Source organism: Drosophila persimilis, unplaced genomic scaffold (genome assembly GCF_003286085.1).
Source record: "Drosophila persimilis strain 14011-0111.01,24,50 unplaced genomic scaffold, DperRS2 tig00000000-arrow-pilon, whole genome shotgun sequence".
NCBI lineage: Eukaryota > Metazoa > Arthropoda > Insecta > Diptera > Drosophilidae > Drosophila > Drosophila persimilis.
Window position 1 is genome coordinate 21,143,617 of NW_020825288.1, and position 11,533 is coordinate 21,155,149.

General features: G+C 46.0%; 4 protein-coding genes across 4 annotated transcripts; 3 read left to right on the plus strand and 1 right to left on the minus strand.

Moving 5' to 3' along the window:
* Positions 1-917: 917 nt before the first annotated feature.
* Positions 918-1,954, minus strand: LOC6591662 (Golgi-associated plant pathogenesis-related protein 1). Its single transcript, XM_002016955.2, has 5 exons — positions 1,913-1,954; positions 1,709-1,837; positions 1,416-1,642; positions 1,262-1,348; positions 918-1,199 (listed from the first exon to the last, which is right to left on the minus strand). The coding sequence occupies exons 1-5, from the start codon at positions 1,952-1,954 to the stop codon at positions 1,127-1,129; spliced, it is 558 nt and encodes a 185-aa protein (XP_002016991.2). The 3' UTR covers positions 918-1,126.
* Positions 1,955-2,107: 153 nt separating this feature from the next.
* Positions 2,108-4,123, plus strand: LOC113566214. Its single transcript, XM_026990924.1, has 3 exons — positions 2,108-2,427; positions 3,986-4,020; positions 4,119-4,123. Exons 1-3 carry the CDS (start codon positions 2,108-2,110, stop codon positions 4,121-4,123), a joined length of 360 nt encoding a protein of 119 aa, XP_026846725.1.
* Positions 4,124-4,142: 19 nt separating this feature from the next.
* LOC6591663 (cytoplasmic dynein 1 light intermediate chain 2) lies at positions 4,143-5,576 on the plus strand. Its single transcript, XM_002016956.2, has one exon. The coding sequence runs from the start codon at positions 4,159-4,161 to the stop codon at positions 5,512-5,514; it is 1,356 nt and encodes a 451-aa protein (XP_002016992.2). The 5' UTR covers positions 4,143-4,158; the 3' UTR covers positions 5,515-5,576.
* Positions 5,577-6,460: 884 nt separating this feature from the next.
* Positions 6,461-7,510, plus strand: LOC6591664. The gene has a single exon (XM_002016957.2). It carries the CDS (start codon positions 6,485-6,487, stop codon positions 7,487-7,489), a length of 1,005 nt encoding a protein of 334 aa, XP_002016993.2. The 5' UTR covers positions 6,461-6,484; the 3' UTR covers positions 7,490-7,510.
* Positions 7,511-11,533: the final 4,023 nt, after the last annotated feature.

The following is an 11,533-nucleotide window of genomic DNA, read 5'->3' on the forward strand; positions in this document are numbered from 1 at the left end:
GGTATAAAAAGTAGAAAATTAAACGAGTGTATTCCCTGCGGTGGCGAGAGATCTGCAATTCCATTAATTTTTCGAGTGTGTGTGTGTGAAAAGTGTTTGAAATGAAAGGTGAAACGGGCACCAGAGATGGAAGCAATTTGAATGTCATTAGGCGGGAGGAGCACCCAAGACAATCCAAAAATCCACGCATGGAGCCCAGCACGGAAACACAGGAAACCGGATGCCGAATGCCGAATGCCGAATCCAAAACCGATGACAACACCAACAAAAACCAACGTAAGAGCCAAAAAAATAGAGAAAGAAAGGTATAAATAAAACTTCATATCTGATTGAATAATAATGTGTGCTTAAGGATTTAATGCGCTGCCGGCAGCTGCTCGGGGCCTCAGGACGACTCTCGGCAGCTCCCAATGGGAAAAACGAAACAGCGACGACAACAAAATGTTAAATTACAATACCATGAATGAGAGAGAAAGGCAGCAGAAGCAGCAGCAGGAGACACACGGCCAGTGGGGAATTTTGTTTGCTTCGATGCTGATTGCCAAAAAAAGAAAGAATAAAAATAATAAAAAAAAAAGAAAATAGAAAGGCAACAGAAAGCATACACCAGAAAGCAGGCCGGGTCCCGGCTTTCAGGGGGAGAAAAAATTGAATTTCCTTATCGCACGTTTTCAAATTAACCCAACAGTCCCATCCCTCCACATGCCACCCAGCCCTATGCATATGTGGGTTCTAGGTCGTGGTCCAGACCCCGGGCCCCTCTGGCACTCCGTGTAAAGCTTATTTGAATTTCAAATACAATTTCGTGTTGGTACCCTTTTCGAAACTATCATCATTAGCAGCACATTTAGACAGACACCCCCCGCCGCATACTTATCCTTTTGGCCAAGTCCTTTCCCGACTACACAATCCAACTCTTAAGGCCCATATCTTTATTGATTTCTGAGCTTATGATTAGTCAATGTTGATAAGACGACGATTATAGCTTATGAAGGAATGAATGGTTTGAATACCATTCTCTTGGAGACATAATCGAACGATGGTTTATTTTACGTTATTAAATTTTGAATTTTTTGAATTTAAATACCCAATCACAATCCGAATTACTAGAGATCCACTTAATGCATTAATTAAGAACCAAAATTAGAGTAAGAGCAGCAAAGCCAAGTGATGTTGAACAGATTATTGAATTACCATAGCTGGTTAAAAGAAACGAAATTAATATTAAGACTTCTTTCACAAGAGTCTTTCGAGTACATACTTCCGCCTGGGAACATTTTCTTCGAATTGCCCTTTAAAATTGCCTGGCGGCTTGTACCGGCCCACAACCCAAATTCTGCCAAGCTTGCTGTGAGTATATGTTGCATGTCAAATATTATATATTGTACATACAACCATGATCGATAATTACTCACTCTGTAGCCTTGCCCATACCCAGGTGGGTAGAGGCCTTCCAGACGACTTGCGTGAAGTGGCCGGTTTCCATATTGAATCCTGGCTTCTTAAAATCGTACTTGGATATTTCATCATACCACATCTTTACAACGGAAAGCGGATCGGAGTAGGTGTAGGCTAAGTTCTCTCCAAGCCCGGGACGATCTTCTGATTTTGAGTGCTCAAGCTTACCCAATTCGGCCAGAGTCTGTGTGTGACAACAAAAGCATTAGATATTTTGACTCTTCGAATTCGTTTCGAATTGCATCCATACCTGGGCATATGATTCACAGCCTTTGGTGATATCCGGGTCTAACTTTAGGGCCGGGACACCGTGCATTTTTCTGTACTCATTATGCTTTTTAAGACCATCCTCAGCGAAATCCGCATGGATATGGGCGAACTGTAAGTAACGATGATCGAGCCTCGTATAATTTGCTAATCATTTTTATTATTTATTTTATTTTATTTCACTTACCCAAAAAACGGCTAACAAAATCAAAATACTTTTTACCCTCATAGTTTGACGATTAATTTGGAACTGACAATGTAACCAATGGTATTCGATAAGACAGTATTTTCCATGGCTATATTTCTCCCAGTTTTATCATCAGGGTAAGCCTTTTTAGTTCCAGCAGTTTTCCCTTGCTGCTAACAGCTTAATGAACGCTTAATGCAGTCTGCCATTGAGGACAGGAGCCTTACAGATGACTTCAATATAGGACCATGTGCAGCCGCGACGAGGACAAAGGATAATGTGATGAGTGGGGATCGTCAGCGACAGCGGGCACGCCTCGAAGCCACATCAGATATTAAATCGCCTGAGTGTTGGGGGCAACAACGGGCTAGATATCGGCCCACTTGTGTGTCCTGGGACTCTGGATACTCCCCGTGTGTGGCCGAGCCGCCGCAACGCATGTGGCTGATGCTTTGGGCCATCATTGCTGACAACAATATCAGCGTGGCAGCAGGGACACGAACAACAACTGCAAAGTAAGTACTTTGTCCTCCGCCTCGGCTTTGGCTTTGGCTTTTTTGGTTGTAAAATGTCAATTTGGGCCCTTGACAAAGATTTATTGTGTGGCGGAGGCGACAGTGTTTGATAGGCGCGCGCTTAAATATCCTATCCCCCCCATTGAATGTGGGGACATATTCACACTATCAGTTTCAGTTGGAAACCACCATCATCATCATCAGCAGGCCTGCCACTGCCACAGCCAGTGAAATTCATTTTTTAGTTTTTATTTTTAGTTTTATTTTTATTTAGTTTTTGGTCGGTCCACAATCCAATTTCCTTGCCACAAAGGCAAACTCAACTAGGCGGCGTATGAATGCCACAGAGTCACCAAAAAGAGAGTCAACGAAATGGCACATTCTGCAGCCACATAATGGAATGCTTAACCAACAAAACACACACACAAAAATTCCACATTTTTGACAAAAAATGAACACTAAAAAGAACGTCAAGGGGCTGAAGAATAGAAAATGCATAAAAACTTGCATAATAAATGCAATTTATAATGCCGAAAACAGTTTAATTTCCTGATGTCGGCCCGGATAACTCAATAGTCGGAGACCTCAGGGAGCACGCCCTGGGGGCATAACTAAACTAGTTTCTTCTAATTCAAGCAGAGCAAACACCGTCGCTGGACTATGGCTGCTTTGTCCATTTAAGCAGCTGCTCCGATCCCCAATCCCTGCCTGCTCCCCAGGTCCAATCTTGCTCCCTGACGGCAGCCCTGACCGACATTCGATGAATTGACCAACGCAGCTTGTTATTTTTCGTGTGCAACAGCGCGTTTCATTTGCTGCTGGAGGTTATCTGTGCCCTGCCTTCGCCCCATGCCCCATGCCACACCATCACCCATCCTAACCAGAGGGCGAAAACAGAAGAAGATGGAAAAACTTTACCCCTGGCAGCTCACCTGCCTTTTTTTCTTCTTTTTTTTTGGCCGAAAAGTTTCGCTCTGTTTTTGCCAGATTCCCGTATTCGTTCATCCGGACGGACAGGCGACGTATGTTTTTCACCTGCCCGCTCCGCTCTCTGTTCAGGTTGAGGTTCGTGTTCGTATTTGTTTGCGTATTATTGCCCCTCACTGGGAAATCGGGTTTGTTTGCCCACCAACTCTCCTCTCCGATGGTGAGTGTGCAGGTGTGCAGGTGTGCGTGAATTTCCCGCTGACAATTGTGATTTTCGCTTGGTTCAGCATCGGGCAAAAGGTTTTTAATTAGATTTTACTTCATTCTCCGCTGTCATTCAATGGCAATGCGCGCTCGTTGTCTGCCGGTGTTCCTTTTGCTTTATCCCCATTTCTAAACGAGTTGTTCCGTTCAATCATTCCGTTGCCAGTTGATTTATTTTCCCCTGGTTCCTGGTATTCCAAATGTACGATATGTTGGAGCAGTCACATTAATATCAAATGAACCGATGGGATCCAAAATGTTATCGAAGTTACAGGTGGCATCACTGCTTTTAGTTAAATATACATCGTAGCTTGCTATAACATTAATTTATATCTTTTTACTCATTAATTTATAGTTTTTATTGCAGCAAATACGAAGAAGAACGAATATATTATTTTATGTGTAACAATATGGATATATTTATCGATAGTTTGAATTGGTGGCAACATTGCTCTGGAACTGAAAGCCATTTGCTTTTTTCGTCATATATAATTTAAAAGGTTAGTATTCAGTAATCAGAAAAGTGAGAGAAACTCAAATATGGCAGCGGAAAAGCCAGAAGAATGGCCAGCAAAAATGACAAAAGCACAGGATAAGGAGAATCTCTGGCTCGACATATTGAATGAGCAAAAAGGTGCCGCAAGAAGACTGGTATCAAACAAATCCGTAATCGTTTTTGGCGATAATGGAACCGGCAAGACGTCCCTCCTGGCCAAGCTGAATGGAAAGAAGTCGCCGGAGTATGGCGTCAGCTTGGAGTATGACTACATTGATGTCAGGGACGACATCAATGGTGACAAGGCGCAGTTGGGAGTTTGGACAATCAATGGTGACATTGGGCACACAAATCTGTTGCCCGTTGTATTCAACGAAGATAACTTTGGAGATGTGCTCGTCATGCTCACAGTTTCGATCACCGAGCCCTGGGCCTGGCCGAAGCAGCTCAAACATTGGGTAAACGTGCTGGAACGCCATATTGAAAGCCTACCGCTGGCTGCCGAGAAAAAGGTGCAGGCACGCGAGCGGCTTGCAACAATTTGGCAGAGTTACGGCTACACGGGATCGTGTCTGAAACAAGCTATCGCTGCGGATGATCTGTCGCCGCTGACCGAGGATGCACTTACCACAAATCTTGGGGTCGACCTTGTCGTTGTGGTTACAAAAACCGACTGCATGGGCGGCACCTTTCTGAAGGAGAACGACTATTGTGATGAGCATATTGATTTTATGCAGCACTGGATACGTAATTTTTGCCTTCGTCACGGCGCTGCACTCTTCTATACGAGCATCAAAAAAGCCACAAACTGTGATCACCTCCGAAAGTATCTATTGCATCGCATCTATGGTCTGCCGTTCCAAACTCCACCGATGGTCGTTAACGAGGACGCTGTACTCATTCCGGCTGGTTGGGATACCCTGAGAAAGATTGATATTTTGTTTGAGAGCATCCATGGCATCAAGGCCAATAGTGACTACACGGACATCATCAAGGCGCCTTCTACTGGAAATGTGATTTTCAATAGAAATTTGGAATTTGTGGAAACCGTAGACGAGCAGGCCTTCCTGGCCCACCAAATGGAGATACTCAAGCTGCTTGACCAATCAAAGGCAAAGGAAGGCGGCGATGGCATACACTGCACACGCCAGTCCTTCACTGGACAGAGCTCCTCCATGAAAACTGAACATTATGATTCCCCTGATCGCGTCACAATTTTGTCAAAATTTTTCGCCGAGCTTAGGGAGAAAAAGTCGGAGAGTCCCTCTGGCGATGGTCCAGTGTCGGTGTCTAGTCGCAACGCCATCGAGAAGTTGGGAATATCCTTGCAGCCGGGCGCAGAATTGGGCCCCTTGTCACGCATCGCCGAAAAGAAGGAAGATCAGGTGAAACCAGAGTAACCACAACAGAACATGAATAGACACGATCGAATTAAAAACAACGACATTGGCAGATTACAATAAAGAACAAATTGGCAATCAAAGCGTTTGCGTTGAGAGAGGAAGTATAGGTAGAGAGCGACGAGGCAGAGAGATTTTGCGATAAGATGAAGCTTGAGTGAAGCTTGCACGGGCAGCGCCTGCGCTGTCGGCAGAGGTAAAGAAGAGAAAGAGAGTAAGTGCGAGATCGAAAAGCAGAACAGAAGCAGTGGATTAGCAGAAGTTCAAATGAGAACATTTTAATATTAGAGCGTTATACAAAATATTTGGGGAGCGACTCTCAATTACTCAATTATGCGTTGGCGTCGCTGCTGCCACCGGGTCCGACAGTATCAAAAAGTAGAAGAGAACAATGTTTAAGGCATTGGACTCTCTCTCACCATATGCAGGGTATCCCATTGTCGTTTCCGCGAGCTCCTCACATTCCACATCGTATTTTCCCACTCATTACGGTTAAGCTCTCCTCAGCTCGTTTTTCTCTGCTTTCCTGTTGTTCTTCTTTCTTCATTTAAGTAATTTAAAATTCGCATTAAGTTTGTTTGTCGCTGGCATTACGTTTTATTATGAAGATGAATTGTGGTTGGTTCTGCCTGTGCATCTGTGGTCCCACCCCCATAGGGGGCGAGGCCCCATGTGTGTTTTTCGAGTGAATGTTTGCGTTAGTTGAGGGTTAAGTGCCTGCTGCTGCCTAAGCGCTTTTGCTAACGTCATCGTGGGGAAACCGCAGTGGATGCATGCCACCACAAAAGGTGCAACGTTCGAGTATCCCTCCCTTTCAGAATACCAAGTCAAGTGTCGCATGGAAATACTTGCCAAAACCCTAACATTAAACGTGATTTACTCGATTCTCACAAACGTATTGTCGCTTAGTATATTTATTTTTAGCTCTGCAACCATGGAGAGTGCATCCATATCCAGAATAAATTTTAGTATGACTTCTAACTTGAATGAAGACCCAGTTGAGGCCAAACCCTTGCCCCCGAATCAAGGCACTTATTCAATTGTGCCCTGCAACGCCCCTGGACTTATGCGATGTGTGCCCAAGGTCGAAGTACCGCCTGCCGAGACCCTGTGGAAGTTTATTGCCCCGCCATGGGTCCCGAAGACAAAGCTCTTCCACTGCGAGCCGCCGCCACCGCCGACGCCGACGCCGACGCCAGGACGTTCAAGACGAAAGGGTTCACAGATTTCCCAGGTCTCCCAGATGGATGTAGAGGAGGAGCAGTCAAGCGATCAGTCGTCACCGCCCACAATGGTTGAGGAAATGCAGCTGGAGGAAATCCTGGCAGAGGTGAAGCGCATTAAGGAGCGCGTGGGCGAGGTGGATCGCCAGCTGGGGACCCGCATACCCGAGTGTCCCGACATCGATCCGTGCGTGGACATGGACGTGGAGCTGCTGGCATTCAACACGAGTCCCGATATATTGGAGCTGCAGCGCAACAGCCACAAGCTGCGCCAGCAGTTGGCGGAGCTCCAGTTGTGCCGCGTGGCCACGGACAGCAACGTAAAGGCCATCCGGGAGAGCATCTGCCGGGAGATGGAGAACGCCAATCGCCTGCAGAAGCTTCTCAACGAGCTGGACTCCTTCAAGCGTAAGCTGGAGCGGGAGCAGGCTCTCTGCCGGCAGCGCTTCCGTTACGTGGAGCAGGTGAAGGTCGATGGAGCCGAGTGCAACAATTACTTCAGCAGTGAGCGGAAGCTGATGGAATATTTCGTGGGGAAGCTGGTCACCAAGGCGGACTACCAGCAGCAGAAACGTCGGGCCCTCAAGGAAATCGACTTTCTGAAACTAAAGGCCAAGAAGTTCCACGACCACTTGTTCTACGCGACTGATAAACTGGACGCCGTGATGGGCACAGTCGAGCGCATGCACCCGCCGGAGCTGTTGACCTTCCTCTACCGCAACGAGAAATTGTTCGGCCCCTGTCCGCATTAAACTCACAAATCTGTCTTCAAATGGTTCAATTTGTCTTGTACGAGTGTGGGGCGGGGGTCAAGTCCGAATCTAGTCCAGTTCTGGTCCAGTCCCTCCTTTGAACATGGCACGGAGATGATTATGTTGTCCTGTCTGCTGTAGCCATGGCGACAGCTGTCGCAAATTTTGGCATTCCAGATATTCTTTAGATGAAAGAGGCATTGACAGGCGCGTCGCTAAGGTTGACAGCCAGCTGGAAATTGGAGGTTTCTTTAGCGTTTAGGTCACCGCAAACCGCATGATTGTGGGGTATTTCTTGGTTATAATTGATATTTTTCTCTATATTTTGTATTTCAAGTATTTACAGCGATAAATTTTCGATATATTCATCGATTTTCTATCTATAAATTGGTATTCAGAGCATTCCCAATTCGTTGTGCCACAGATAATAGCGAATTTCTTTTGGTGTTTGGCTCTGTGTTTCGGGGTCCCCACAACAAAATGTATTTAGCATAAAAATTTACGATAATGACCGCTCAGAACAACGGCAGCGACACGAGCACCGACATTGCCACCATCAGCGGAGGCAGACATCGCATCAAATTTCGCATAGGCAAATAGAGGACAGACCTCCCCCTGCCCCCCAGAGAGATGTAGGGGGATATCGAGGGGCAGATACCAGCAGTTGACGCCTGTTGTGGCCAGGATCTAACGAGAGTTGTGGTTGAGGGGCGGGAGGATGGGCGGCTGTCGCACAGGTTCTCCATTCAAGTGTCATTGCCCGTCTAATGCTCAAAGTTAAATTAATATTTTTCCCACTGCCGCAACGCAACGCAACACGAACAAGAAACTTGTTGTTTGGCGCTGATTCCTCTCTGGATTTCGCAATTCAAAAATTGACGAATATTTTGTGCGGTTTAACCAGCAGTCAAAGTCAACTGTTGTCGGTTTTTTTGGCCAACAGAGAATTTTCGTTTTCATGTTTGGCATATTTCCTCTTACTTTTATATATTTTCTGGGAGATTAGCAAAGTTTTGTGCAGTCATTTATTTGAAACTTTTTGCTCCGTGGCTCACTGGAAGTGGGAAAGTGAGAGAGTGGCAGAGTGAAAGACAGCGGCAGCCAAAGAGATGCCAGATATTCTCTGTTCTCGTATATAAATTGTGTAAAACGAATTTTGATATCCTGATAATCGCATTCGGAACGCTCTGCCTGAAGGATAATCGCGAAATAAAAATAACTTTTTGCTCCCCAAACATTGCGCAGCGATGAGCGAGGGATATTGTCACATATTTTTAAGATCTTTCTAATGATAAAAATATACAAAAAATAAATATACTATGAATAGTGTTCGTCGTGAAAGACATGAAAGTTGTTCCCCAATAAAATGATGAATTTTTCGTCTGAATAAATACTAAATGCACATGATTGAAATGAATTTATTTGTGGAAAAATGGCGAGTGCGTTGCACGATACGATGATGTACATACATGGGTGGCATACTTGCGGGGCAAGGCAATGAGAATAAATGCAAAAGAATCCCAAGCACTTCAGGTTGCCATTTACATTTGCATTTGCATTGGCATTGGCATTTTTATTTTGCCATGAATGGAATGTGTGTGTGTGGGTCTCCCTCTCTCTGTATGTCCTGCTGCTGTTGGGCTTACTTCCGGCGGAATGTGGCGAATGTGGTGCGTGTATCTGTAACTGGAAGTAACATACTGCAGTTGGCTTACGTGACAATTCCTCTCCTCTCGATTCCCTTCGCCCTTCGCCCTTGCCACAGCCACTGCCACTGCCACTCTGCCACTCCACAGGCAGCGTGGAAATGCGTCTATAAATTATTCATTTCGTTTGAGATGTTTGATGTGCCTCCAAGTAGCATGATGTCCTTCCTCCTCACACACAGACATTGGCAATCGGTTTGTTGCCTCTGCATCCTTTGGTTTACTTTTAGCCGCATTTCATTGAATTCATTCATTTTTTAGCTGCTGCCTCGCGTCTGCCGTGCTTTTCCTTTTCCCTTTTCCTGTTTTCCCTGGTTATTGTTGGTGTTTGCCACAGCTTTGCATAAATAAGATAAAAACAAGGATGTGCCACAGTGGCATGGGTGGGCATGGCGGGCAGGATGCTTGCAATCCCTTGGAATGCAGCTGAGTCCCCAATCCCATACAATCCCTGCCTCCTCTACCTCCTCTACCTCCAGTCCAGACCATCTTCCATCGTCTCGAGCCTTCAGTCTCTCTGAGTCGAGGCTGTGATTTATTTTGCACTCAATGTTTGCCAAAGTAAAATTGATTGAAGCGTTTGTTGGCGCTTCAATTGATTTTCACTACAGTCCCTACCGTATATGCTGTACGGCTGTTCCTCCGTTCGTCCGTTCTTTCTTCCTTCTTTTTTCTTTATTTTTTTGTTGTTGTTGTAGAATGGATGTTCTCGTGGCCAGCGAAGCATTTGAAGTGCTTGGGTGGTGGCTCTGGTTCTCAGGATCTCACTCTCAGGCTCTCGGGCTCTCAACTCTCGGCTTGTTTACAGTGGTTAAATTAACTTTGGTCAATTTGGTTTTTGTCGAGTGGTCGGACACACGCAGAGGACTATCCCATCGAACTTTGTTTGAGTTTTGCCGCACAATACTGGGGAGGGGGGAGGTGGGAGGATAATGGCATAACTCTCAGCGTTTATTCATGTTCAGCCCATCCTGCCAGAATGTTTAATTGCTGGCTAAACGTTTCGGCCCTTAAAAGGCTGTGCGAAAATCGGCAACAATTCATCAAATGTCGTGCTCTGATTTTATTAACTGACGCTGATGGTGATTGAGGCACATCTGGGGCCATCAACACCTGCAGCCGGCAGTCGATCATCAACCACCGAACCGAGCCACCACTCAGTGCCCCCCCAAAAGCCACCCCCAAATCACACCTCTTTCTCCTGCCGCCCGCCCGCCCTTAACAATCGCCAACCAACTGCAGTCGCATAAATCTTGGCCTGTCAAGTGCACACAGAGGATGGAGGTTGGAAGACGGAAGACGGAAAAGAAGAAGGCCACACAAAGATGAGGCTAACAAATTGCCAAAAGAAGGAAGAAAGACGTGGCAGAAAGAGCAGGAAGAGGAGTAGATGAGTGCAAGGGTGGAGAAAGGGGTGACGCAAGAAAACGGAAATAAATAAAAAAGATATATAATAAAAGCAATAATGATTATGCAGGGGGGATATCGTATAAAAATAAACACGCAACGCAAATGTAAGCCATTCATTTTTATGAATGGGCATTTATCATAATTAAAAATTCTGCCAACACCGGGACGAAGGATTCCGTCCTCACACAGATACGCCTCTCGCGCAAACACACACACACACACACACACACACACACACACACATAGATGCCACAGTTTCTGACCTAAGACACACGACAGGAATCTCTCTCTCAGAGAGAGGGGGAGAGAGAGAGAGACAGAAGAGAGTGCGTCACAGCAAAAGCCGACAACGACAACGCTTTTCTTTTTGTTTTTTTTTGGGATTTTTTTGTTGTTTTTTTTTTAAGAGATTTCTCTTATAGACCTGGTCCATTGGCTTCGTTTTTGGGGGAACAGCTGTTGCTGTTTTTGGTCCTTGGGACAACTTTGGGACACTCTGCCAAACGAGCAGAGTTTTGGGGCATTGGAAGAGGGCAAACTCTCTCTCTTGGTGGCATTGGTGTATGGGCCACAGCGCATGTCCGTCAAGAGTCCCACCCAAAACGCCGGATACTCTCTTAGATGCCTCTCTTTAGCTTGGTTTACTGCCAATTGCCGTGCTGTTCGGCTTTTCTTTGGGTGGGGGGAGTGGGACTCGGAGCTCGGGTTTCTGGCGGGAGCATCGTGGCTGCTGCCATCCATCCATCGCCACTTTGAATGCCGTTGTCGTGGGCTTCAGTTGTGTCCAAGGGCCAAGTGCGGAATCATTTGGTTGCGGCTACTCGACGTACTAGTGCATCCTGCCACCAGCTACACGTGCTACATCCTGCTGCGGACTACGAGCTACTACGACTAGGACTATCGTGTGTCGGTTGTGCGTCTTGCCTCG

Coding starts and splice junctions, on each gene's coding strand:
- LOC6591664 (XM_002016957.2), top strand. CDS start 6,485: ATGACTTCTAACTTGAATGAAGACCCAGTTGAGGCCAAACCCTTGCCC.
- LOC6591663 (XM_002016956.2), top strand. CDS start 4,159: ATGGCAGCGGAAAAGCCAGAAGAATGGCCAGCAAAAATGACAAAAGCA.
- LOC113566214 (XM_026990924.1), top strand. CDS start 2,108: ATGCAGTCTGCCATTGAGGACAGGAGCCTTACAGATGACTTCAATATA. Junction 2,428..3,985: donor ACACGAACAACAACTGCAAA/GTAAGTACTTTG, acceptor TTTTTATTGCAG/CAAATACGAAGAAGAACGAA.
- LOC6591662 (XM_002016955.2), bottom strand. CDS start 1,954: ATGAGGGTAAAAAGTATTTTGATTTTGTTAGCCGTTTTTTGG. Junction 1,643..1,708: donor GCTGTGAATCATATGCCCAG/GTATGGATGCAA, acceptor TGTCACACACAG/ACTCTGGCCGAATTGGGTAA. Junction 1,200..1,261: donor GAAAATGTTCCCAGGCGGAA/GTATGTACTCGA, acceptor TCTTTTAACCAG/CTATGGTAATTCAATAATCT.